Raw genomic sequence first — 27,248 nt, forward strand, 5'->3', positions numbered from 1 at the left:
AATGTGCATCAAATTTTTTTAGCACACCTTCTAATTTTTCTCTGTTCTCCTCTGGATTAAATACAAATGTATTAAATACCTCTATCGCCTGTGGGCCTGCAACCGTAAGCAGCAACGCTATCTTCCTTGCGTCTGGCTTCGTACCAAATCCGATGGCTGCAATGTAGAGTTCGAATTGTTGTTTAAAAATCCGCCAATTGTAGTCGACATTTCCCTCGAGATTCAAACGCTCTGGTGGCTTCAAATTCTCCATGTCGCTTTTCACAATTTTCAGCAGATCTTCACCACCCTGGTACCATCTTATGTTCATTAATAAATAGACATTCTTATTATGAACACAGCTAGCTTTTGCTAGTTACGTTATTGAGCACATGTGGACTAGGTACAGTATCTGTAGAGGCTTCCATCTTGACTGCTGCCTTGTGGGTAACCTAGTGCCTCATGGGTAATGTAGTCTTAATATACATACAGCTGGGTAGTGTAGTCTTATACATACAGCTATATACAGCTCTACACAGCTCTACGGCTCCACCTAGTGTCCACTATAGAATGACATGTTATTGATCATTACAATTGGTAGTGGGGAAAATGCTAGAGCCCATTATAAAAGATGAAATAGCAGAGCACTTGGAAAACAGTGACAGGATCGGACAAAGTCAACATGGATTTACAAAAGGTAAATCATGCTTGACTAATCTACTGGAATTTTTTGAGGATGTAACTGGTAGAATAGATAAGGGAGAACCAGTGGATGTGGTGTATTTGGACTTTCAGAAGGCTTTCGATAAGGTCCCGCATAAGAGATTAGCATGCAAAGTTAAAGCACATGGGATTGGGGGTAAGGTACTGTCTTGGATAGAGAACTGGTTGGCAGACAGGAAGCAAAGAGTTGGAATAAACGGGTCCTTTTCCGACTGGCAGGCAGTGACTAGTGGGGTACCGCAGGGATCGGTGCTAGGACCCCAGCTATTCACAATATATATTAATGATCTAGATGAGGGAACTAGATGTAATATCGCCAAGTTTGCAGATGACACAAAGCTGGGTGGGCGTGTGTGCTGTGAGGAGGATGCAGAGAAACTCCAGTATGATTTGGACAGGTTGGGTGATTGGGCAGATGCATGGCAAATGCAGTATAATGTGGATAAATACGAGGTTATCCACTTCGGTGGCAAAAACAGGAAGACAGTTTATTATCTGAACGGCAATAGATTGGGAAAAGGGGAAGTGCAACGAGACCTGGGTGTCCTTGTGCACCAGTCGCTGAAGGTAAGCATGCAGGTGCAGCAGGCGGTTAAGAAGGCAAATGGTATGTTGGCCTTCATAGCGAGAGGATTCGAGTACAGGAGCAAAGATGTCTTGCTGCAGTTGTACAGGGCCTTGGTGAGATCACACCTTGAGTATTGTGTGCAGTTTTGGCCACCTTATCTGAGGAAGGATGTTCTTGCCATGGAGAGAGTGCAGCGAAAATTCACCAGACTGATACCTGGGATGGCAGGAATGACGTATGAGGAGAGATTAGGTCAATTTGGTTTATATTCGCTAGAGTTTAGAAGAATGAGAGGGGATCTCATTGAAACTTATAAAATTCTAACATGACTAGACAGACTAGATGCGGGAAGGATGTTCCTGATGGTGGGGGAGTCCAGAACCAGGGGCCACAGTCTAAGGATAAGGGGTAAGCCATTTAGGACTGAGATGAGGAGGAATTTCTTCACCCAGAGAGTGGTGAACCTGTGGAATTCTCTACCACACAAGGCAGTTAAGGCCAATTCATTAAATATATCCAAGAAGGAGTTGGATATATTTCTTAAGGCTAAAGGGATCAAGGGATATGGGGAGAAGGCAGGGACAGGGTACTGAATTTGGATGATCAGCCATGATCTCATTAAATGGCGGAACAGGCTCGAGGGGCTGAATGGCCTACTCCTGCTCCTATCTTCTATGTATCTATGTAAAACTAACACTAAATGAGATCTTAATGAATATTAATGAAGTGTATGAAATTACAATTAAAGTTTACAACACAGCTGAATCTAAACATTAGGAAAATATGCTGCCGGATCCTTAAAGGAAAGGCAATAATTTGTATTTCTTTAGCTCCTTGCCATATCAAGATGCCCCAGTCAACCAATGGATTAGCTTTGAAATGCAGTCACTGTAATTACAGAGGCAAAAGTGCCAGCCAATTTTTACACAGTTTCGCAAACGGTAATTGAGGATAACTACTAACTAACCTGTTTTTAATTGTTGAGGGAGGAATGCTGGCCAAGACAGCAAGAGAACTCCCCTGCTCTTCTTCAAAAACTAGGCGTAGGATCCTTTACATCCATCTGAGAGGACAGGCGAGGCCTCGGTTTAACGTCTCATCCGAAAGACGGCACCTCCGACAGTGCAGCACTCCCTCAGTATGGCACTGGGAGCGTCAGCCTGGATGATCTGCTCAAGTCTCTGGAGTGGGACTTTGAATAGAAAATCTTGACTGGCAAGATTCACACCTTGATTCTTTGATCAGCAGTGAAATCCTGCTCCTGAACTTGGAATTAGTGCCAATGTACTGCAGAGTTCTTCTTCCCTGTCCGATCGCTGAACTCACAGCAGTAAGACCTGCTTTTAAAGACCCCAACGCTGAAAATACACAGCAGGTCTATCCGTATCGGCAAAGGGAAATGGTCTTTAATATTTACATGCAATTCCATCGCAAGTCTGACACCTGCTGTTAGCTATCTTTATCCAACCCAGATTTCCAATTTTTTATTTCATCTTATTTAAAAAAGAATTAAAAGCTGCTGGTGCAATTTTGTTTAACAATTAATCCAGCTTGTTTTGCTGTGTGAATTTCCGTAAGTTATTCGAACATGCGACTGAGGAAAAGGAGTCTGAGGCAATCTTGAAACAGACTTTCCCTTTCATTCCTTCTCCGATAACTGACATCGGTAGAGGCTCGCCAGAGTTGGGCAGGAGTTCCCTGGGGCGATGGTCCTCCCTAGCAGGAGTACACACCCAAACCAGCAACAACCCCAACACCAGCAAATGATTGAATATATGAGCAAGGTGCTCACGCAGCACAGCTCCCATTTCTTTAAGCAACTCCACTGATGCCCCGTTTGGGTTCCGCCAAGACCACACGGTTCCAGACCTCATTACAGCCTTGGTCCAAACATGGAAAAAAGAGCTGAATTCCAGAGGTGAGGTGAGAGTGACTGCCCTTGACATCAAGGCAGCATTTGACCGAGTGTGGCATCAAGGAGCTCCAGTAAAATTGGGGGGAAAACTAACCACTGGCTGGAGTCATACCTAGCACAAAGGAAGATGGTTGTGGTGGTTGGAGGTCAATCATCACAGCCCCAGGACATCGCTGCAGGAGTTCCTCAGGGCAGTGTCCCCCAACCATCTTCAGCTGCTTCATCAATGACCTTCGCTCCATCATAAGGTCAGAAGTGGGGATGTTTGCTGATGACTGCACAGTGTTCAGTGCCATTCGCAACTCCTCAGATAATGAAGCAGTCTATGCCTGCGTGCAACAAGACCTAGATGACATTCAGGCTTGGGCTGATAAGTGGCAGGTAACATTTGTGCCACACAAGTGCCAGGCAATGGCAATCTCCAACAAGCGAGAGTCCAACCACTGCCCCTTGATATTCAACGGCATTACCATCGTCAAAGCCCCAACCATCAACATCCTGGGGGTCACCATTGACCAGAAACTTAACTGGACCAGCCACATAAATACTGTGGCAACAAGAGCAGGTCAGAGGCTGGGTATTCTGTGGCGAGTGTCTCACCTCCTGACTCCCCAAAGCCTTTCCACCATCTACAAGGCACAAGTCAGGAGTGTGATGGAATACTCTCCACTTGCCTGGATGAGTGCAGCTCCAACAACACTCAAGAAGCTCGACACCATCTAAGACAAGGCAGCCCACTTGATTGACACTCCATCCACCACCTTAAACATTCACTCCCTCCACCACCGGCGTACCGTGGCTGCAGTGTGTACCATCTACAAGATGCACTGTAGCAACTCGCCAAGGCTTCTTTCGCAGCACCTCCGAAAGCTGTGACCTACTAGAAGGACAAGGGCAGCAGGCACATGGGAACACCACCACCTACAAGTTCCCCTCCAAGTCACACACCATCCTGACTTGGAAGTATATCGCCGATCCTTCATCGTCGCTGGGTCAAAATCCTAGAACTCCCTCCCTAACAGCACTGTGGGAGCACCTTCACCACATGGACTGCAGCGGTTCAAGAAGGCGGCTCAGCACAACCTTCTCAAGAGCGACGAGGGATGGGCAATAAATGCTGGCCTTGCCAGCGACGCCCACATCCCAAGAATGAATTTTTTAAAACTGCTGTCTGGACCAGCAGCTGGAGTTTGCAGCGATAGATTGTTTCCACAGGTTGATGTAATGAGAGTGTTTCAATTTAGGATGCGGAGAGAGGATTGACACCACTGTGTCAGCCAATGGTTTACATATTGCCGGACTTGCAGCAAACAGAATCTATTTACTCAGCAAACAACAAACAGAGTCTATTTAAACAGAGTCTCTATGAACTACAGTGAAGAGAACTCATGACCAAAACTACAGCAATGTCTCCCGATAAAAGCAAGATTATTTCTCTAGTAAAGTGCAGGGAGTGGAGGATAGTTACAGAATACAATCCCAGTCACTGTATTGCAGTCTCCAGGCGTGATTGACAGGGGGAATTACCCAATCATCTCCATTCTGTCCGGGAATAATGGTGTCACTATAACCAGCCATTAAGATAATTACACAAAGAATTAAAAGGGGAGTTTAGAAGTTGATTACACTAGGGTGCAGAAGAGATTTACGAGGATGTTGCCTGGGCTGGAGAATTTTAGCTATGAAGAAAGATTGGATAGGCTGGGGTTGTTTTCTTTGGAACGGAGGAGGCTGAGGGGAGATTTAATTGAGGTTTTTTAAATTTTATGGGGCCTGGATAGAGTGGATAGGAAGGACCTATTTCCCTTAGCAGAGAGGTCAACAACCAGGGGGCTTAGATTTAAAGTAATTGGTAGAAGGATTAGAGGGGAGCTGTGGATAACTTTTTTTACCCAGAGGGTGGTGGGGGTCTGGAACTCACTGCCTGAAAGGGTGGTAGAGGCAGAAACCCTCATCGCATTTAAAAAGTACTTGGATGTGCACTTGAAGTGCCGTAACCTACAGGGCTACGGATCAAGAGCTGGAAAGTGGGATTAGGCTGGAGAGCTCTTTTTCAGCCGGCACAGACACGATGGGCCGAATGGCCTCCTTCCATGCTGTAAATTTCTCTGATCCTATTCCACTGGCACAGCCTGAAACCAGGAGATGGAGAAGGCAGCCTGTTACCCTCACTGTTAATCTGCTTCAAGTACTGTGACAATGAGCTTTGGAGCTGGTAATGTGTAATCAAGATTGCAGCTCATGTTATCTTAAAATGAGAGTGATGGCAAGGGTCAGGTTTGATTGTTGCTATGTAAACCCATCAGTTAGTTAATATAAAATAGCGCTGATTAGCAGACCAAATATTCCAGCGAGCTGATCTCCACCCAACCACCCCGCATAGTAAATGATTAAAGAGGCAGTCTCAATTGCCAGGGCTAGAACATAAGAAATAGGAGCAGGAGTAGGCCAATCGGCCCCTCGAGCCTGCTCCACCATTCAATAAGATCATGGCTGATCTGATCCTAACCGCCAATCTACTATCACAGAACTATCTCCTGAATCTAACAGAATTAGACACACGAAATAGGAGCAGGATCAGGCTACACGGCCCCTGGGCCCGCTCCGCTACCCACAGGGCCATGACCGATCCGAACCTAGACTCATGTCTAAATTCCTGCCCGCTCCCCGTAACCCTTAATTCCCTTTACTTCTAGGAAACTGTCTATTTCTGTTTTAAATTTACGTAATGATGTAGCTTCTACAGCTTTTTGGGGCAGCATATTCCATGGACCTACCACCCTCTGAGTGAAGTAGTTCCTCCTCATCTCAGTTTTGAAAGAGCAGCCCCTTATTCTAAGACTATGCCCCCTAGTTCTAGTTTCACCCATCATCTGGAACATCCTCCCTGCATCCACCCGATCCAACCCCTTCACAATCTTAAAGCGTGTGTGTCTCAATAAGGGACCATTCTTGTATTTGGACAATGGAGATATGCTCTTATATAACGCTCTTACTTTGTTACATTGCACCTCTCTGACTCTTCCAAATACAGCCCCAGCAAGTCCATTCTGATTGATCTCAACCCTGCCACCCCACACGCTCATCATGTCCTGCAGTTACTGTGTATAGTTTTGGTCTGTGTACAGTTTTGGTTTCCTTACCTAAGGAAGGATATACTTGATTAGAGGGAGTGCAACGAAGGTTCACTGGACTGATTCCTGGGATGAGACGACGCTTGCGTCTGCGTTCACTCGGAGATAGAACTCCAAACCACCGTCAACACCTTCACCAAAGCGTACGAGAGCATGGGCCTTACACGAAACATCCGTAAGACAAAGGTCCTCTATCAACCTGCCCCCGCCACACAGTACTGCCCCCCGATTATCAAAATCCACGACAAGGCCTTGGACAACGTGGACCACATTCCATACCTCGGGAGCCTACTGTCAACAAGGGCAGACTTCGATGACGAAGTCCAACACCGCCTTCAGTGTGCCAGTGCAGCCTTCGGTCGCCTGAGAAAGAGAGTGTTTGAAGACCAGGACCTCAAACCCGACACTAAGCTCATGGTCTACAGGGCAGCAGTGATACCTGCCCTGCTGTATGCCTCAGAGACATGGACCATGTACAGCAGGCACCTCAAAGCACTGGAGAGGTACCACCAACGCTGCCTCCGCAAGATCCTGCAAATCCAATGGCAGGATAGGCGCACCAACGTCAGTGTTCTCGTTCAGGCCAACATCCCCAGCATCGAAGCTCTGACCACGCTCAATCAGCTCCGATGGACGGGTCACATTGTCCGCATGTCCGATACGAGACTCCCAAAACAAGCGCTCTACTCGGAGCTCCGGCACGGCAAGAGCGCCCCAGGTGGGCAGAGGAAACGCTTCAAGGACACCCTCAAAGCTTCCTTGAAAAAGTGTAACATCCCCACCGGCACCTGGGAAACCCTGGTCCAAGACCGCACAAAGTGGAGGAAGGCGCGAACACCTCAAGTCTCTTCGCTGGGAGCAAGCGGAAGCCAAGCGCAAACAGCGGAAGGAGCGCACATCAACCCAAGCACCCCACCCACCCGCCCCTTCAACCACCGTCTGCCCCACCTGTGACAGAGACTGTAGGTCCCGCATTGGACTCATCAGTCACCTGCGAACTCATTTTTAATGTGGAAGCAAGTCATCCTCGGTTCCGAGGGACTGCCTAAGAGAAGAAGAGGGGGGGGATTGTCCTATGAAGGGAGATTGAGTAAAACGGGCCTATATTCTCTGGAGTTTAGAAGAATGAGAGGTGATATTGAAACATATAAAATCTTAAAGGGCTTGATGGGGTAGATGCTGATAGGCTGTTTCCCCTGGCTAGAGAGTCCAGAACTAAGGGGCATAGTCTTGGAATAAGGGGTCCCCATTTAGGACTGAGATGAGCAGAAATTTCTTCACTCAGAGGGTGGTGAACCTTTGGAATTCTCTACCCCAGAGGGCTGTGGAGGCTCAGTCGTTGAGAATATTCAAGACTGAGATCGATAGAAAGTGGAGTTGAGATGGAGTTGAGCCATGATCTTACTGAATGGCAGAGCAGGCTCGAGGGGCCGAATGGCCGACTCCTGCTCCTAATTCTTTTATTCTTATGTTCTCACTTTCTACACAGACTTGCTGTTGCTCCACTATTGCTGGCGATGGCGCATGCCCTCCCTGCGCCCATTTCACTTGGTAGTTGGGCCCCAGTTTCGGGGTGGCTCCCTCGTGTGGAACCCCAACTGATTAACGGACCGTGTAGATGCGGCCACCCCACCCCCACTCCCCCCGCAATCCAACACCGCATTCGTACAGCCGCATTTTCACGGGTCCATTTGCAGTATTTACTTCGAGATCATTCACTGGTAACTTATTGCCAATGTCTGTTAACCTCTCTCGTTTATCTAACGTGTCCTCATTTGTATTTGCTTTACAATAAGAACACGTTATTTAAAAATGTATGGACTAACTAAAGCAAGTTAAATATTTATAAGTGCTGCAACTTCAGTGAGTGAAACCTCACTACCTTCCAGTAAACACATTCAATCCCCCAAAGCTTTCGTGCCACAGAGACTTTAACCCACAGTGTTGGAGAGAATGGACAGAGTGCTTTTTAATTGGGCTGAGTATCTGGCCCTGGAATACCACCACTTACACCATTTCTCTGGCGGTTCTGCTGGTCTCTGGCCGAAGTTGGTGGTGGGAGATCGGGAGAAGCCCTGCGGAATTTCAGGACCATTGAGGTTATTGCGGGAAGAGCTGACAGTTCTCTGGCAAACATCTTCCATTTTGCCGCCGTGCCACTTTCAAGCACTCTTAGGTCAGGTACAGCATGGATTATACACAGAATGAAATGCCATCTACTCTTCCCCCCACTTCAAGCAGTCTATAGTATGGCACGTGTTAAATGCAGAGTAAAGCTCCATCTACCCAGCCTCATCAAACACTCTCAACTCAGATGCAGCATAAAGAAAGAAAGAACTTGCATTTCTATAGCGCCTTTGATGACCTCAGGACATCCCAAAGTGCTTTACAGCCAATGAAGTACTTTTTGAAGTGGAGTCACTGTTGTAATGCAGGAAGCGCGGCAGCCGATTTGCGCACAGCAAGCTCCCACAAATTACACAGTGATAATGACCAGATAATTTGCTTCAGTGATGTTGTCTGAGGATTAAAGACTGGCCCAAGGACACCGGGCAGAACTCCCCTGCTCTTCTTCGAAATAGTGCCATGAGATCATCTACGTCCACCTGAGAGGGCATCCAAAAGATGGCACCTCCGACAGTGCAGCGCTCCCTCAGTACTGCCCCTCCGACAGTGCAGCGCTCCCTCAGTACTGCCCCTCCGACAGTGCAGCACTCCCTCAATACTGACCCTCCGACAGTGCGGCACTCCCTCAATACTGACCTTCCAACAGTGCAGCGCTCCCTCAGTACTGCCCCTCCGACAGTGCAGCGCTCCCTCAGTACTGCCCCTCCGACAGTGCAGCGCTCCCTCAGTACTGCCCCTCCGACAGTGCAGCGCTCCCTCAGTACTGCCCCTCCGACAGTGCAGCGCTCCCTCTGTACTGCCCCTCTGACAGTGCGGCGCTCCCTCAGTACTGACCCTCCAACAGTGCAGCACTCCCTCAATACTGACCCTCCGACAGTGCGGCACTCCCTCAATACTGACCCTCCGACAGTGCAGCACTCCCTCAGTACTGCCCCTCCGACAGTGCAGCACTCCCTCAGTACTGCCCCTCTGACAGTGCAGCGCTCCCTCAGTACTGCCCCTCCGACAGTGCAGCACTCCCTCAGTACTGCCCCTCCGACAGTGCGGCGCTCCCTCAGTACTGCACTGGGAGTGTCAGCCTGGATTTTTGCGCTCCGGTCTCTGGAGCTGGGATTATGAACCCACGACCTTCTGATTCAGAGGCGAGAGTGCTGCCCACTGAGCCACGTTCGAGACTCCCTCGGATCCCATTTCCATTTCTCACACCACTGAGGGACTCTTAAGTGGGACTGAAATGTAATTGCCGCACAGGGCACCCATTTCACATGGATGTCACATTAATATTTTAATTGGGCTGCCACCTGTTTGGAGCAGCCATGATCCCTGCCCCCGCTGGGAAAGTACACATGTCAACAAGTGGGTGGAGATGGAGTGAAAGGGAACTCCAGCCAAATTATTGAGCGGGGCTCGGTCGGAAAACCCAGGCTGGTTCTGTTTTGCCGACGCCTCCTCTTCACTCCATATGTTGCAGCTCTCACATTCACTGCAGTAGAAGGTGCGGGGGCAGGAGGGAGGGGTGAGCGAGCCTGTGGAACAGCCTGATCGTGCTGCAACCTTCTCAGGAAGAGAGTGAGCCTGCTGTGATTTAACGCTTGGGCGGGTAGTGTTAGGTCGGAACAGCCACGTTAATGTTCATTGGGCCAGATTTTGCTGGAGTTTCCTGTTATTTAAACTTGTCCCTGCACGTTTAAAACATTTTGGCCCACAAAGTTGCTGGAAGTGCGAGCTGATAATGGCGCGGCGAGGGCAACAGGGCACCTGGGACCTCGGTGAACAACAGGACAAACAGGGTATCTCCTTAACCTATGGGATTAAAGGATTGAGAAATATACAGAGGCAGGTCTGAGAAGGAGGGTCAAATCAAGTACAGAAAGGGAAATAAAGAGAGGGAAAGAAAGATTGGATTAAGAGAGAGAGAGAAAAAAGAGACAGTACGGAAGAAAAAAAAATGTAAAAATTGACATTTCACCTAAAACAATTCACTACCTGAAGGAATGAGACTCCAGACTTCTAATTGTTCACTTTCCGGGCCAGAGATGTTGATTGGCAGTCATTAGCAATGATCACATTGTTAAAATGGTACTTACGCTGTTAATGACTAGACTTGACTATCTGTGGCGAGTTTAATGGGCGATTATCGTGCAAATGCAACAACTTTCTCTGTAAATCACGGGGAGATTAAGGGCAAGGTGCCATTTTCACAAAGCTAATGGCGGAGCGGCGCAAATCGTCCAGCAACTCATGGTGATTCACAATTCACAGGGCAGCTCTTCCTCGCCACAAGTTGCTGGACGATTTGCACATTACTAGTGGCGAGCATCATTTAAAAGCTGTTCATTTTTCAGTTAAATCTGGCCCATCATATTCTATCAGGTAGACGGATGTCCCAGCCTAAACGTCCGCTCCCTCCACCACCGCCGTACCGTGGCTGCAGTTGTACCAGCTTTTTTTTTTCTTTATTCGTTCATGGGATGTGGGCGTCGCTGGTAAGGCCAGCGTTTATTGCCCATCCCTAATTGTTCCAGGATTTTGACCCAGCGACGATGAAAGATCGGCGATATACTTCCAAATCAAGATGGTGTGTGACTTGGAGGGGAACTTGGAGGTGATGGTGTCCCCATGTGCCTGCTGCCCTTGTCCTTCTAGGTGGTAGAGGTCGCGGGTTTGGGAGGTGCTGCCGAAGAAGCCTTGGCAAGTATCTTCAGTGCATCTTGTAGATGGTACACACTGCAGCCACGGTGCGCTAGTGGTGGAGGGAGTGAATGTTTAAGGTGGTGGATGGGGTGCCGATCAAGCGGGCTGCTTTGTCCTGGATGGTGTCGAGCTTCTTGAGTGTTGTTGGTGCACATCTACAAGATGCACTGCAGCAACTCGCCAAGGCTTCCTGGAACTCCCTCCCTAACAGCATTGTGGGAGCACCTTCACCACACGGACTGCAGCGGTTCAAGAAGTTGGCTCACCGCCACCTTCTCGAGGGCAATTAGGGATGGGCAATAAATGCCAGCCTTGCTAGCGACGCCTACGACCCGAGAATGAATGGAAAAAGGACCCCACAACCTTCTGACAATGACAAGAGTTCTACCACAGAGTGAAGCTTGCCTCCAAATCAGTGATGCCCACATCCCGAGAATGAAAAAAATAAATAAGAGTACCACAAAATGCGCATTTTTTGCAAAAGCAGCTTACATTTACATAATGTAAAGAACATCTCTGGGAGCCTCACAGAATGGTAGATGAACACCACACCAGAAAAAGAGAGATTGACGGGAGTGGGATGGCTGAAATCTTGGTCAAGGAGGTGGGTTTTGAGGAGCTTTTGAAAGGAGAGGGAGGCGGGGAGGCAGAGGGAGTGTTCCGGAAATAACAACAGAAAACGCTGGAAATACTCAGCAGGCCAGGCAGCATCCGTGGAGAGAGAAACAGAGTTAACGTTTCAGGTCTGGGACCCTTCATCAGAACTGGAAAAAGCTGGAGATGTAACAGATATTAAGCAGGCGCAGAGACAGGGGGGGCTGGTTTAGGAGGGGAGGAAGGAATTGAAGAACATCCTGTACTTTTGTAAGAGGCAGGAAAGATAAAATGTTGCAAGTGGGAGTGGCAAAAATCATACTGCATGAAAAATGGGGGCAGGGATAATTATCTGAAATTGTTAAACTCGATGTTGAGTCCGGAAGGCTGTAAAGTGCCTAATCGAAAGATGAGGTGCTGTTCCTCGAGCTTACGTTGAGTTTCATTGGAACAATGTAAAAGGCCGAGGACAGAGAGATCAGAGCGGGAGTGAAGCGGTGAATTAAAGTGACAGGCGACCGGAAGCTCAGGGTCACCCTTACGGACTGAACGGAGGTGTTCCGCAAAGCGGTCGCCCAATCTGCGTTTGGTCTCCCCAATGTAGAGGAGACCACATCGTGAGCAGCGAATACAGTATACTAGATTGCAAGAAGTACAAGTAAATCGCTGTTTCACCTGGAAGGGGTGTTTGGGGCCCTGGACAGTGGGAAGGGAGGAGGAAAGTCGGGCACAGGTGGTCGAAGATTTTGCCGCCGTCGGCAGGGCAAAGAAAATGGGGGGAAAAGCAAGAGGCTGGAGTCAGTGCAGCAGGAAGTTCACGGAGGCTGGGTGGGGGCTAAAGAGGAGGCTGTAGGACCGGGGGGAGGGTGCGGAGTATCAAGAACACTTGGGACTGCAACAGCGAATGAGTTAAAGCAGCGTGCTCGCTTTTCAGTTGTCATTAAAAAAAATGTTCGAGGGTGGTTCTATGGTTTGAAGATTGTTTCGTTTGTTTTAGTGAGTGTTCTGTCCATGGAGAGCAGTATGTCAAGGACAACCTTGAATTGATATATAATAATATTTATATAAATTTCACCATCCTGGGTTGTGTTTACCACTTAACATTGGGCAGTAAGAAGCGCCAGGGTAATTAATGTTCCCAAACCTGCATTCCCTTCAGGCTAGTGGCCAATGTTCTGCACATACTGTACCAGAGATACCAGCGCTGAATATCAATTCAGTGGTTACATATACGGTAGGTTTGCGAAAAAGTATCAGAGTCTGTTCTGCCTCTTCGGTGTTGAGACAATAATTGCAGAGCAAGGCCATTCCACCCATCTTAATTCATCGATCCAGAATCACCCCACAGTCCGCCATTTTAGCGAGGCACTAAATGATTCCCGTGTTTCACTTTTAACGACTGTATCTGGAAGTCTGTCCCAAGTGTTGATCACTCTTTGTGTGGAAAAATAATTTCCTGATGTCAGTCTCAACATTATTTGTTCGCTTCAGTGGATGTGGATGTCCTGCCTGTCGAGAATGAAAGGGAGGACAGACAACCTTACATTTATCGAGCACCCGGCACATCCTCGGGGCAACCCATATGGGTTGAGGGGGTTGTCTTATGAGGAAAGGTTGAGCAGGTTGGGCCTATACTCATTGGAGTTTAGAAGAATGAGAGGTGATCTTATTGAAACATTTAAGATTCGGAGGGGGCTTGACAGGGTAGATGCTGAGAGGATGTTTCCCCTCCTGGGGGAATCTAGAACTAGGGGGCATAGTTTCAGAATAAGGGGGCACCCATTTAAGACGGAGATGAGGAGGAATTTCTTCTCTCAGAGGGCCGTGAATCTTTGGAATTCTCTACCCCAGAGAGCTGTGGAGGCGGAGTCATTGAATATATTCAAGGTGGAGATAGACAGACATTTGAACTACAGGGGAGTCGAGGGGTATGGGGAGAGAGCGGGACAGTGGTGTTGAGGCCAAGATCAGATCAGCCATGATCTTATTGAATGGCGGAGCAGGCTCGAGGGGCCGGATGACCTACTCCTGCTCCTATTTCTTATGTTCTTATGTAAAGCACTTCACAGCCAATGAATCACCTTTGAAGTGTAGTCACTGTTGTAATGTGGAGAAACACAGCGAGCTCCCACAAACAGCAAGGAAATAAACAACCAGATACTCTGTTTCTTTAGTGATGTTGATTGAGGGTTAACTATTGGTCCCAGGACACCGGGGAGAACTCCCCTGCTCTTCTTTGAAATAGTGCCGCGGGATCTTTTACATCCACCGAGAGAGCGGACGGGACCTCGGTTTAACGTCTCATCCGAAAGACGGCACCTCTGTCATCGAAATGCATCGAAGTTACAACATGGAAACAGGCCACCATTGCTGTTTGTGGGATCTTGCTGTGTGAAAGTTGGCTGCCGCGTTTCCTACATTACAACAGTGACTGGGGGGATGATTTTAACCTCACTCGCTCAGCAGAAACATGGCGGGCGGGCAGTTAAAATCGCCCCTGGCTCTTACCTGTCCGAAAGCCGCCAATGATCGCAACGTCTGCAATTTTAACTTGCTCTCCTGAGGCAGGCAGCAAGGACAGGCGCCCGGAGCCAACAGGGTCCTCTTCACATAGGTGTTGACGTAATAAAACTCACTACTCACTTGGTTTGAGCATAAAGCAAGGCTTTAATCAACTTGTTTCAGAACATGGAAGTCTAGTTGTACTTCACTAGCTCCTTGTCTTACAAAATGTCCCTGGCAAGCTGGGGCCCACGCCCGAGTATTTATACTCCTTGGACGGCGCCACCAGCTGGCCATCCAGCATTATTTCATAAGTAGTTTCTTGATGATGAGATTTATAACAGACATGTTGCGGCCCGATGACATCATTGAGACCCGGCTGTAATTTTAACTCGGGCCTGAGCGGGGAATCCACCTGGAGTTAAAATCGAGGGTACTGTGCATTTCAAAAGTACTTCATTGGCCGTGAAACATCTTTCTTCCTCTTCCATGCCTCCTCATCGTGCTGAGTTGAAGACTCATGGAATGGTTTCCTTCTCCAAGTCATTCATCCCCGGAACCTCCCCTGCCTCAGGCTCCCATTCCAGTCTGCAGGCATTAAGCTCATGATTGGCATCACCTTAATCATACTGATTCTTGATTTTTTTTTTAAAACAACACCCGGGCCATTCTCAGACCAAACTTTATTGTGAGAGTGACTCACAAAGTGCCACTCACCGTGACCGCATTTCAAAGTAGCTTCTGGATGAAGTGCTTTGGGACATTACTGAGAATTGTGATAATGCACTTTATAAATGCAATCCCCTTTTTCCTTGGTCTTTATCGCCTGTGTGCAGCATGAAAGCTGGTGGGCGACTTCTAATTCAAAGCTGACTGCTAATCACACTACTCAACAAAGCCCATCCGGCACATTGCTGGAGCTTACCCTATGTTATGGGAAATCTCTGTGCGTGTATGTGCGTGTCACCCACTACAACTTCCTGATCAACCTAAACTCCAAATACACTCCCCTGCTCTACGTCCTCAGTGTTATTGAGATTGATACTCATCTCATTATCATCTACCCCAACCGATTATTTCACAGGACACTCAAAACTTTGGAATTCCTCACCTCCCTCAACCTTCCCTTCCTCCGATAGTCTTCAGCTTTTAAAAATCCAAGCCCTGTGTGGCTGAACCACTAACCCCACTTCTTATTTATTCTTTACAATCCTGGTGGTGTTCTGTACTGCTGTGCCTTTTGCCCTTCACCTCAATTTAAAAACTCTCGTCCTTGTTTTCAAATCCCCTCCATGGCCTCTGTTATAAATCTCATCATTCATCAAGAAACTACACGTGAAATAACACTGGACGGCCAGCTGGTGGCGCCATCCAAGGAGTATAAATACTCGGGCGTCGGCCCCAGCTTGTCAGGGACATTTTGTAAGACAAGGAACTAGTGAAATACAACTAGACCTCCATGTTCTGAAACAAGTTGATTAAAGCCTTGCTTTATGCTCAAACCAAGTGAGTAGTGAGTTTTATTACGTCAGCCTTGCCCCTCCCTATCTCTGTAACCTCCTCCAGCCCCACAACCCTCCAAGATCGTTGCATTCCTCCAATTCGGGCCCTTTGCGCCTCCCCGATTTCCATCGGTCCACCATTGGTGGCCGTGTCTTCAGCTGCCTGGGCCCTAAGCTCTGGAATTCCCTGCCTAAACCTCTCTGCCTCTCTACCTCTCTCTCCTTCTTTAAGACACTCCTTAAAACCTACCTCTTTGACCACGCTTTTGGTCATCTGCCCTAATATCTCCTTACATGGCTCGATGTCAAATTTTGTTTGATAATCGCTCCCGTGAAGCGCCTCGGGACGTTTTACTACGTTAAAGGCGCTGTATAAATACAGGTTGTTGTTGGTTTCTCAATGGAAGACTCACAAAACAACATTTGAGTTCAGATATCTTTCCCACCCGACTGAAGATAAACCTCTGGTGACCATTTGAGCACCTTGAACAGAGAAGGTTAAGGGGAGATTTGATAGAGGGGTTAAAATCATGAGGGGTTTCGATAGAGTAAATAGGGAGAAGCTGTTTCCAGTGGCAGGAGGGTCGGTCACTAGAGGGAACAGATTTAAGGTAATTGGCAAAAAAGCCAAGGGGAGATGAGGAGAATTTGATTTTACACAGCGAGTTGTTATGCGCTGCCTGAAAGGGCGGTGGAAGCAGATTCAATGGTAACTTTCAAAGGCGAATTGGATAAATACTTGAAAAGGAAAAATTTGCAGGGCTGTGGGGAAAGAGGGGGGGAGTGGGACTAATTGGAGAGCTCTTTCAAGGAGCCGGCACAGGCACAATGGGCCGAATGGCCTCCTGTACGATATGATTCTATGATTTTCTCCCTGTTCAATGGGCTTTGCTTTTACACTTTTCACAATCCGTGATGATCCGAAGTTGTACTTTACCCCCTCTATCCCTCCTGGCCTTTATTCCACGGTTCTGGCTCTGTCATCCAACAACCCCATTTGGTTTTCTCGATTGTCGCTCTGCATTGGTTGGTCGTTTGGGTCACCTGGGTCTTTTTCAGCTCCAGCCTCACCACCTGCAACACCAAACACGGAGTGCGGGCGTTCTTCGCTTTCCCTTCCCACACACACAGGAGGACTCTTACACTGGTCGGTGTCCGGTGTCATCAGCCACTGTCCTGCCCACTTCGACATTTTATCCAACTTATTCTGCAGTTCCTGAGCTGCCTCCTCTGATTTCGTGGCCTTGTGGGTGTTTTACGGGGAGTACCAGTTTGATCATTCAGTTTCCTGATGGCATGCACTCGTGCACCACCTCCCCCCTCCCCTCCCCTCCCCCTTCCGATGTGGGCCGGGTAACTCGTTAATCCGGTTACAAATCATATTTCGAGTGCATTAAGCGCCTCTTGCTTTCGTTCCTGTCATATTACACTGAAAGCTGCTGGATGAGATTCCAGTCACACAGCATTACTCTCAGCTGTTCTGTGTGTGTGTGTGTGTGTGTGTGTGTGTGTGTGTGTGTGTGTGTAGATTTATATATATTTATCATATATAAATGTGCGTGGGAGTGTTTGACGAAGTTATTAAACTGTCTCACAAAGTGCAATCCTCATGACTAATTCTGTTACACTGTTAAGTTCGGGTTGATTCTGATGGAATGTGCAAAAGGGATAGAAAGGTTTAAAAAGACCCTCCTTTATATAGCGCCTCTCAAAACCCCAGGTAGACCCAAGGAGCTTTACAGCCAATGAAGTACTTTGAAGTATAGTCACTGGTGCAATGTAGGAATGAGCTCTCCAATTAATCCCACTCCTCCCCACAGCCCTGCAATTTTTTCGCTTCCAAGTATTTGAGTACAGGAGCAAGAATGTCTTGCTGCAGTTGTACTGGGCCTTGGTGAGACCACACCTTGAGTATTGTGTGCAGTTTTGGTCGCCTTATCTGAGAAAGGATGTTCTTGCCATGGAGGGAGTGCAGCGAAGATTCACCAGGCTGATACCTGGGATGGCAGGAATGACGTATGAGGAGAGATTGGGTCGATTGGGCTTGTACTCGCTGGAGTTTAGAAGAATGAGAGGGGATCTCATTGAAACTTATAAAATTCTGACAGGATTGGACAGACTAGATGCAGGAAGGATGTTCCCGATGGCGGGGGAGTCCAGAACCAGGGGTCACAGTCTAAGGATAAGGGGTAAGCCATTTAGGACAGAGATGAGGAGGAATTTCTTCACCCAGAGAGTGGTGAACCTATGGAATTCTCTACCACAGAAGGCAGTAGAGGCCAATACATTAAATATATTCAAGAAGAAGTTAGATATATTTCTTAAGGCTAAAGGGATCAAGGGATATGGGGAGAAGGCAGGGACAGGGTACTGAATTTGGATGATCAGCCATGATCTCATTAAATGGCGGAGCAGGCTCGAGGGGCCGAATGGCCTACTCCTGCTCCTATCTTCTATGCTTCTACGCTTCTTCCACCGCCCTTTCAGGCAGCGCATTCCAGATCACAACAACTCGCTGTGTAAAAATAAATCTGCTCCTCTCCCCCTCAGGTTTTTTGCCTTATTTACTCTCTCGAAACCCTTCAGAATTTTGAACCTGTCCATTAAATCTCCCCTGAACCTCCTTGTTGGTGAGCTTTTGGAGTAAGGAAGGTAGGGCATCAGGGACATATCGTATAGCAACCTTCCTGGCTGCATCGCATGAACCACTCTGGTCTTGTGGGATCATGTTCCTCCAGTTCAGGGTGGCGCTCAGTAACAAACAGGTGGGTTTTTTTTGTAACTGGAGCCAGTTTCAAATCAGGAGTGAAACCTGTACCAGTTTTGTCATTTCAGGACGGATTTGGAAATTCAGGAGCAGTTGGCAATGCCAGTAACTCCTACAGGGTTTCATCCACGCTGCGCGCTATTTTTAGCGCAATGCACATGCCCTACTTTCATACGGTTCTTAAAATGAGCGAGTTAACATCTGCGTTAAAATGGCACGTGCAGGAATTTAACGGCAGCAGTTTAACAAGGGCGCTACAGGTAATGCGCAGGGGAATTGAAGCCCACATACACCGTGTAGGCTGTTGCTCTTATCAATGTAAAAACAGAAAATGCTGGAGATGCTCAGCAGGTCAGGCAGCATCTGTGAGGAGAGAGACAGAGTTAAGGTTAACTCTGTTTCTCTCTTCACAGATGCTGCCTGACCCACTGAGTATCTCCAGCATTTTCTGTTTTTATTTCAGATTTCCAGCATCTGCAGTATTTTCTTTTTGAATTAGCTCTTATCAATGTGTTGGTTACATTGGGAACATAATAAACATTAATAATCATTATTAAAAACCGAGTCTCTTTAAGGTTCATTTTGCTAAAGGCTCAGGCGTGTGAGTGGCTTGCGAATATTGGCGCCGCACTCAATTAATTCCTCCCCTGGGGGTGGCTCCACTGCACTTAATGCTGCCTTTCTGATTTTTAGATGTGTATTGGAAGAGCTGCTTGTACCTGGGTGTCAGTCGGGGCTCAGTGGGTTTCACATCTTGCCTCTGAATCAGGAGGTTGTGGGTTCAATAGCAAAATACTGCAGATGCTGGAAATCCGAAATAACAACAGAAAATGCTGAAAAAACTCAGCAGGCCAGGCAACATCCGTGGAGAGAGAAATAGAGTCAATGTTTCGGGTCAACCCTTTGTCAAGACTAAAGACGCACAGGAAATGAAATAGATTAAAAGGCCAGTACGGGGGCTGGGAGAGAACAAAAGAGAAGTGAAGAGACATTAAGATACCTGATCAAACACAGGAAGGGAAACTTCCCGTGTTTGATCAGGTATCTTAATGTCTCTTCACTTCTCTTTTGTTCTCTCCCAGCCCCCATACTGGCCTTTTAATCTATTTCATTTCTTGTGCTTCTTTAGTCTTGACAAAGGGTTCACCCGAAACGTCGACTCTATTTTCTCTCCACAGATGTTGCCTGGCCTGCTGAGTTTTTCCAGCATTTTCTGTGGTTGTGGGTTCAAGTCGCACTCCAAAGACTTGAGCACAAAATCCAGACTGACACTCCCAGTGCAGTGCCGAGGGAGTGCTGCACTGTTGGAAGTGTTGACATTAAACTGAAGCCCTGTCTGCCCTCTCCTGATCCCACGGCATTATTGTGAAGAAGAGCAGGGGGAGCTCTCCTTGGTGTCCTGGTCGATATTTATCCCTCAATCAACATCACTAAAAAACAGATTATCTGGTCATTATCACATTGCTGTTTGTGGGAGCTTGCTGTGCGCAAATTGTCTGCCACGTTTCCTACATTACAACAGTGACAACACTTCAAAAGTGCTTCATTGGCTGTAAAGCACTTTGGGACGTCCAGTGGTCGTGAAAGGCGCTGTAGAAATGCAAGTCTTTTCTTTTTACTGGAGGGTGCGGACAGGTTTCCGCTCCGCAGAAACTTGGTGCGAGTTAGAACGAGGAAGTTGGGGGTAAGAATTTCTGACGACTTTTACGTGAGGAGCATGATTCTGCACTCCTCTTTTAATGGCTTTCGGTGTTTGTGGCCACGCATGATTGGGAATCACTGCTACAAGGTGGTGGCTGCACAAACACTGCCAGCTGCTAACCTTCGCACCTGTTGCTGCTAAGCAGCACCACTCTGCGTTTGACTGAAAGCAGCTCCCGTCTTCCTGGCAATAAGAAATGGTCCCAGTAACACAAACTGTGCTCCCTTGCATTGAAAGGTTATAAAGGGACACCATATGCTGTGTGACATACACTGCAACAGCAACCTGTATTTATACAGCGCCTTTAACAAGTAAAACATCCCGAGGCGCTACACAGGAGCGATTATCAAACAAAACTTGACACCGAGACACGTACGCAGATATTGGGACAGGTGACCAAAAGCTTGGTCAAAGAGGCAGGTTTTAAGGAGCGTCTTAAAGGAGGAAAGAGAGGCGGAGAGGTTTAGGGAGGGAATTCCAGAGCTTAGGGTCAAGGCAGGTGAAGGCACGGCCACCAATGGTGGGGCGATTACAATCGGGGATGCGCAAGAGGGCAGAATTGGAGGAACGCTGAGATTGCGGAGGGTTTTAGGGCTGGAGGTGTTGAGGGGCCAGGAGCCAATGTAGGTCAGCGAGCACAGGGGGTAATGGGTGAACATAAGAACATAAGAAATAGGAGCAGGAGTCGGCCATTCGGCCCCTCGAGCCTGCTCCACCATTCAATGAGATCATGGCTGATCTTCTGCCTCAACTCCATTCACCGGCCCTATCGCCATATCCCTTGATGCCCTTACTAGTCAGAAATCTATCGACTTCTGTTTTGAATATACCCAATGACTGAGCCTCCACAGCCCTCTGGGGTAGAGAATTCCAAAGATTCACCACCCTCTGTGTGAAGAAATTTCTTCTCATCTCAGTCCTGAATGGCCTACCCTTTATCCTGAGGCTGTGGCCCCTGGTTCTAGACTCCCCAGCCAAGGGAAACATTCTCCCAGCATCCACTCTATCAAGCCCTGTAATAATTTTGTATGCTTCAATGAGATCCCCTCTCATTCTACTGAATTCAAGAGAATACAGGCCTAGTTTACTCAATCTCTTTCATACGACAGCCCCGCCATCCCAGGAATCAATCTCAGGTGAACAGGTCTTGGTGCGAGTTAGGACACGGGCAGCAGAGTGTTGGATGAGTTGAAGTTTATGGAGGGTGGAAAGTGGGAGGCCGGCCAGGAGCGGGTTGGAATGGACAAGTCTGGGGGTAATGAAGGCAGGGGTGAGGGGGACGATGGATGCTAGATGCACCCACCGTATTCGGGACGAGTCACTTCCAAAGTTTAGGAACAAAGGCAGGAAGTGCTGGAGATACTCGGGTAGCATCTGTCAAGAGAGCACAAATCAGTCCACGATTTTGCTACAGAGCCTCCCTCGGAACAGAAAGGTATTAACAGACGCACAGCTTTTAAAAAGGAAGGGAATCAAGGGGAAGAGCGAGGGGGATAAAATCACCCACAACCACCACAACAAGGAAAAGAAACCGAAAGCTACGGTGGAGAACAGGCGATGGTTAAATGCAAGAAGTGATTTGCACAGGAGATTAAAGAAGGCATAATGAGAGAAATGAAAGACACTGTGAGTGATGGTGAATAAATCTCAGGGGCCGGATAAGTTGCATCTGAGGATCCTTGAACTGAAGGAGGAAAGTGTAGGAACTCTGACACAAATCTTCCAAAAATCACCGAATACTAGAGCCTGGGGACTGGAGAGAGGCAGCGGTTACTCCTATTGTTAAAAAAAGTAACAAAAGTGGCCCAGTGAACTTGATGTCCCTTGTGGGAAAAGTTATGGAAAGCCTTATTAAAGATAAGATCATGGAACACCTGGATAGGAATAAAATCATAAAAGATCGCCAATATGTGTTCATGAATGGGAGATCTGGCTCATCTAACGTACTGGTTTTCTTTGTGACAAAGAAGATTGACAGAGTAAGGCAGTGGACCTGGATCTCAGCAAGGTCTTTGTACAGGGCCCTGGTGAGACCACACCTTGAGTATTGTGTGCAGTTTTGGTCGCCTTATCTGAGGAAGGATGTTCTTGCCATGGAGAGAGTGCAGCGAAGATTCACCAGACTGATACCTGGGATGGCAGGAATGACGTATGAAGAGAGATTGGGTCAATTGCAAAATACTGCGGATGTTGGAAATCTGAAATAACAACAGAAAATGCTGGAAAAACTCAGCAGGTCAGGCAACATCCGTGGACAGAAATTTGAGTTGATGTTTCGGGTCGAACCCTTCTTCAAAACTGAAAAGAAAAGACACCCAATCTCAGCCTATTACCATCTCGTCTAGCTTCTAATACCTTTTATTGTCTCTTTTTTACTTCTTTTGTTTCTTTTATTCTTTTGTCCGATCGCAGCCCTGCCTCCGATCTATCTTTTCTTTCCAGTTTTGAAGAAGGGTTCGACCCGAAACGTCAACTCAAATTTCTGTCCACGGATGTTGCCTGACCTGCTGAGTTTTTCAAGCATTTTCTGTTGTTATTTGGGTCGATTGGGCTTATACTCACTGGAGTTTAGAAGAATGAGAGGGGATCTCATTGAAACTTATAAAATTCTAACAGGACTAGACAGACTAGATGCAGGAAGGATGTTCCCGATGGTCGGGGAGTCCAGAACCAGGGCTCACAGTCTAAGGATAAGGGGTAAGTCATTTAGGACTGAGATGAGGAGGAATTTCTTCACCCAGAGAGTGGTGAACCTGTGGAATTCTCTGCCACACAGGGCAGTTGAGGCCAATTCATTAAATATATTCAAGAAGGAGTTGGATATATTTCTTGAGGCTAAAGGGATCAAGGGATATGGGGAGAAAGCGGGGACAGGGTACTGAGTTTGGATGATCAGCCATGATCTCATTGAATGGCGGAGCGGGCTCGTGGGGCTGAAAGGCCTACTCCTGCTCCTATCTTCTATGTTTCTATGATACAGTCATTTGGAAAGGCCGGTACTGAAAATAAAGAAAGTGGGAATCAGTGGAAATATTTTACAATGGATACGTAATTGCTTGCCCGATAGATGGTGGTAGAGGGATTGTCGTCAGCCTGGGAGAATGTTACCAGTGGGGTCCCACAGAGCTCTGTTTCGTGACCTCTCATTGAATATCTTCATAACTGATCTGGAGTCAGGAGTCACAAGCACATTGGCTAAATTTGCAGATGACACAAAGCTAATGAAAGTGATCGGCTCCAAGGCCCATTCCTTGGGAACTGGACAGGCAGCCGGCAGATGAAAGTGAACGTAACGAAATGCAAAGTGCTTCACCTGGGGGCAAACAGAAAATACTGTGAATGGAACAGGAAAGAGATCTGGGGGACCTGATTGACTATAAATTGAAGCTATCGCAATAATGCTCGGTGTAGGTGAACAAAACCAGTCAGATGTTGGGATGTATTACAAGGTCAATATTGACCTGAAGTAGTGAGGTAATCCTGCCACTTTATAAATCATTGGTGCGTCTGCACCTGGAACACTGTGTACTGTTCTGGTAACTGCAGTACAGAAAGGATATTTCCGCTATTGAGGGCATATCGAAGAATTGAGGGGTGGGAGGGTTTGGATTATGAGGAGCGATTACATAAATTGGGCATGTGTTCACCCCCTCCAGCCTCTGATCCCCTCTCTCCGGCCTCCTCTCTCCACTGCCCCCGCCCCCGGCTTTTCCAATCCCTCCCTCTCTCCTCTCCGCTCCCTGCCTGTGGCCTGGTGCCGAAGGCCTACCCGCCCGACAGCCAGCCAGCCCCTCAATCTGGCTGGCCACAGCCTACAAACCGGGACAAAAGAATGTTAATCAGTTCCTGCCGTTGAATTCAGCAGGATCTGGGAATGCAAACCTGCCCCCCTCTCCGCTTACTCCCCCCACCCTTAAAGAAAGAAAGGCTTGCATTTCTATAGCTCCTTTCACAACCACTGGACGTCCCAAAGCGCTTTACAGCCAATGAAGTACTTTTGAAGTGGAGTCACTGTTGCAATGTGGGAAACACAGCAGCCAATTTGCGCACAGCAAGCTCCCACAAACAGCAATGTGATAATGACCAGATAATCTGTTTTTGTTATGTTGGTTGAGGGATAAATATTGGCCCCAGGACACCGGGGAGAACTCCCCTGCTCTTCTTCGAAATAGTGCCATAGGATCTTTTATGTTCACCAGAGAGAGCAGACGGGGCCTGGGTTTAACGACAGTGTAGCACTCCCTCAGTACTGCCCCTCCGACAGTGCAGCACTCCCTCAGCAGTGCACTGGAGTGTCAGCCTAGATATTTGTGCTCAAAGTCCCTGGAGTGGGACTTGAACCCACAACCTTCTGACTCAGAGGCAAGGGTGCTACCCACTAAGCCATGGCTGACTCCCTGGCTCCCCCACCCCCCCACACTTACTCCCTGCCCCCGCTTACTCCCTGCTAACGTTCCCTTCAAGCTGCGCGGTCACGCAGTGCTCCAGAGCTCCCGCGCAGCTGGCTCACCCACTTTTAAATGGGAAAACCGCGCCTACGCGGAATTTTGAATGGGCTGCGCAGCCCGTTAAAGGTTAAAAATTAGAGGGAACATTGCTCCCCGCTGCCCCGTAAATATCGGGGCCCATGTCTACATTTAACAATAGGTTGGATAGGTGGTTGAAGAAAACAGGAATAAAGGGACATGGGAACATGGGAGTGCTGCTCAGGCGCAGGATAAACACCTACACCACCTGGTTGGGCTGAACGGCCTGCTTCCCTGTTGTAATTTCTATGTAATTCTGTGGAAACAGAAGGTTGAGAGGTGATATGCTTGCTGATTTTTAGGATTCTAAAGGGACGGGATAATGTCGACCATGACGAGCTGTTTCACCGTGTCTAGAACATTAGAACCAGAGGACACGGCCTGGGTTTGAAGCAGATAAAATTGAAACCAATCTGTGGGAACACTGGCCCTGAATTTGCGGTCGGAGGAGTACCTCCGGAGAATGCCTCCGACCGGTGAAAGATCTACAAACTTACCTCCAGGCTCCAAAGCTACAGGGAGTTCGGATCTCAGGCCTGCGTAAAGGCCCACGGGTCCCAGTGACGCAGGCGGTTCGGGAGCGCCCCTGGGCTCGCGGCGGCCAGGTCCTCCAATCACAAAGGAGGATTCCATTTACGAATGGAATCCCCCTAAACCCTACTGGAGTCCTAAAAATAATTAAACAATTTAGACAACTGTAATAACAATAAATGTCTTGATTTTCACATTTAATTAAAAGTCCCTTCATTACAGCAAATACAATAACAATTTAATTTATTGAAAAATCATTTTAAACACTTTAATCCAGGCCAACATTTGTATAAAATAACAACAGAAAATGCTGGAAAAACTCAGCAGGCCAGGCAACATCCGTGGAGAGAAAATAGAGTCGACGTTTCGGGTGAAAACCCTTTGTCAAGACTAAAGATGCACAGGAAATGAAATAGATTAAGAGGCCAGGCTGGGAGAGAACAAAAGAGAAGAAGAGACATTAAAAGGTATTCAAAACCAGACGAGATGGTGATAGGACTAGTGGAGACAAAAGACGGCTCTAGATTAGGTGTGAAATGTTCTGGCAGAATGGGAGACAGCTGCCATGTGGGAGAGAGAAAAAGGTTGGGGGGAAAGGGCCAAAACAAAGGTGTGGATAAAAAATAAGTAAAAATGTAATGGGGGCCGAGATTATGATCTGAAATTGTTGAACTCGATATTGAGTCCGGAAGGCTGCAAAGTGCCTAATCAGAAGGTGAGGTGCTGTTCCTCGAGTTTACGCTGAGCTTCCGTGGAACAATGCAAGAGCCTGAGTACAATGAGGTCCGAGTGGGAATGGGGCGGTGAATTAAAATGACAGGTGACCGGAAGCTCGGGGTCATCCTTACAGACTGAACGGAGGTGTTCCGCAAAGCGGTCAGCCAATCTGTGTTTGGTCTCCCCAATGTAGAGGAGACCACATCGTGAGCAGCGAATACAGTATACTAGATTGCAAGAAGTACAAGTAAATCGCTGTTTCGCCTGGAAGGGGTGTTTGGAGCCCTGGACAGTGGGAAGGGAGGAGGTGAAAGGGCAGGTGTTGCATCACCTGTGCTTGCACAGGAATATTCAACTGTACAATCTTTGTATAAACTAGCTTTAAGTGTTTGCACATCATTTTTTAATTTAAGGCTTGTATTAACCTTTACAGGGGTGAAAGCAGGCTGTGGTGGGATGTGAACACACGTCTTTGGATTGTTAACCCAGTAACGTTACCACTATGCTACTGTACCCCTTATCCTGCAGCTATGAGAATGCAGGAAATCCTACTGACATTGTAGAAATGCAGGAAGACGCAGAGTTCACATGCTTTTCTTTCTGGTTGCAGTTGATGGGCTGGAAAAGTGCGCCGTCACAAACTCGGAAGGATTGCCCCCTGTACCTGGGACCCCGACACTGAAGCGAAAGAGCAAGCTGGCATCCATAGGCATCATCTTCAAACCATGGAAGTGGCGGAAAAAGAAAGCCAGCGAGAAGTTCCAAGAGACGTCTGCGGGTAAGTTCCTCATTAACACTGGCTTTGTTAAGGTGCTTCTTGTATAAGCTCCCACCGCACCCCAGCGAGGGCTACCTCTCTGTGTTGCCGCGGTTCAATTGGGAAAACCTTCACGTTTGAGGCACCAGGGGTATGGGATTCAAGTCCCCACCCCCTGGAACTGAAGGTAAGCATGCAGGTGCAGCAGGCAGTTAAGAAGGAAAATGGTATGTTGGCCTTCGTAGCGAGAGGGTTTGAGTACAGGAACAAGGACGTCTTGCTGCAGTTGTACAGGGCCTTGGTGAGACCAAATCTTGAGTATTGTGTGCAGTTTTGTTCACCTTATCTGAGGAAGGATGTTCTTGCCATGGAAGGAGTTCAGCGAAGATTCACCAGACTGATACCTGGGATGGCAGGAATGATGTATGAGGAGAGATTGGGTCGATTGGGCTTGTACTCGCTGGAGTTTAGAAGAATGAGAGGGGATCTCATTGAAACTTATAAAATTCT

The 27,248-nt window shown here is 47.7% G+C and overlaps 1 protein-coding gene across 3 annotated transcripts in view; it reads left to right on the top strand.

The window, feature by feature from the left end:
- Positions 1-27,248, top strand: part of phactr2 (phosphatase and actin regulator 2) — a 203,460-nt gene that overhangs the window by 56,362 nt on the left and 119,850 nt on the right. For all 3 annotated transcript variants that reach the window (XM_085979209.1, XM_085979212.1, XM_085979210.1), the window contains exon 2: positions 26,592-26,759. In XM_085979209.1, the coding sequence (XP_085835335.1) occupies positions 26,592-26,759 (168 nt within the window). The remainder of the gene's footprint in view (positions 1-26,591; positions 26,760-27,248) is intronic.

This window comes from Somniosus microcephalus, chromosome 3 (genome assembly GCF_052327205.1).
Source record: "Somniosus microcephalus isolate GS21.2 chromosome 3, FLI_Smic_1.0, whole genome shotgun sequence".
NCBI classification, from domain to species: Eukaryota; Metazoa; Chordata; class Chondrichthyes; order Squaliformes; family Somniosidae; genus Somniosus; species Somniosus microcephalus.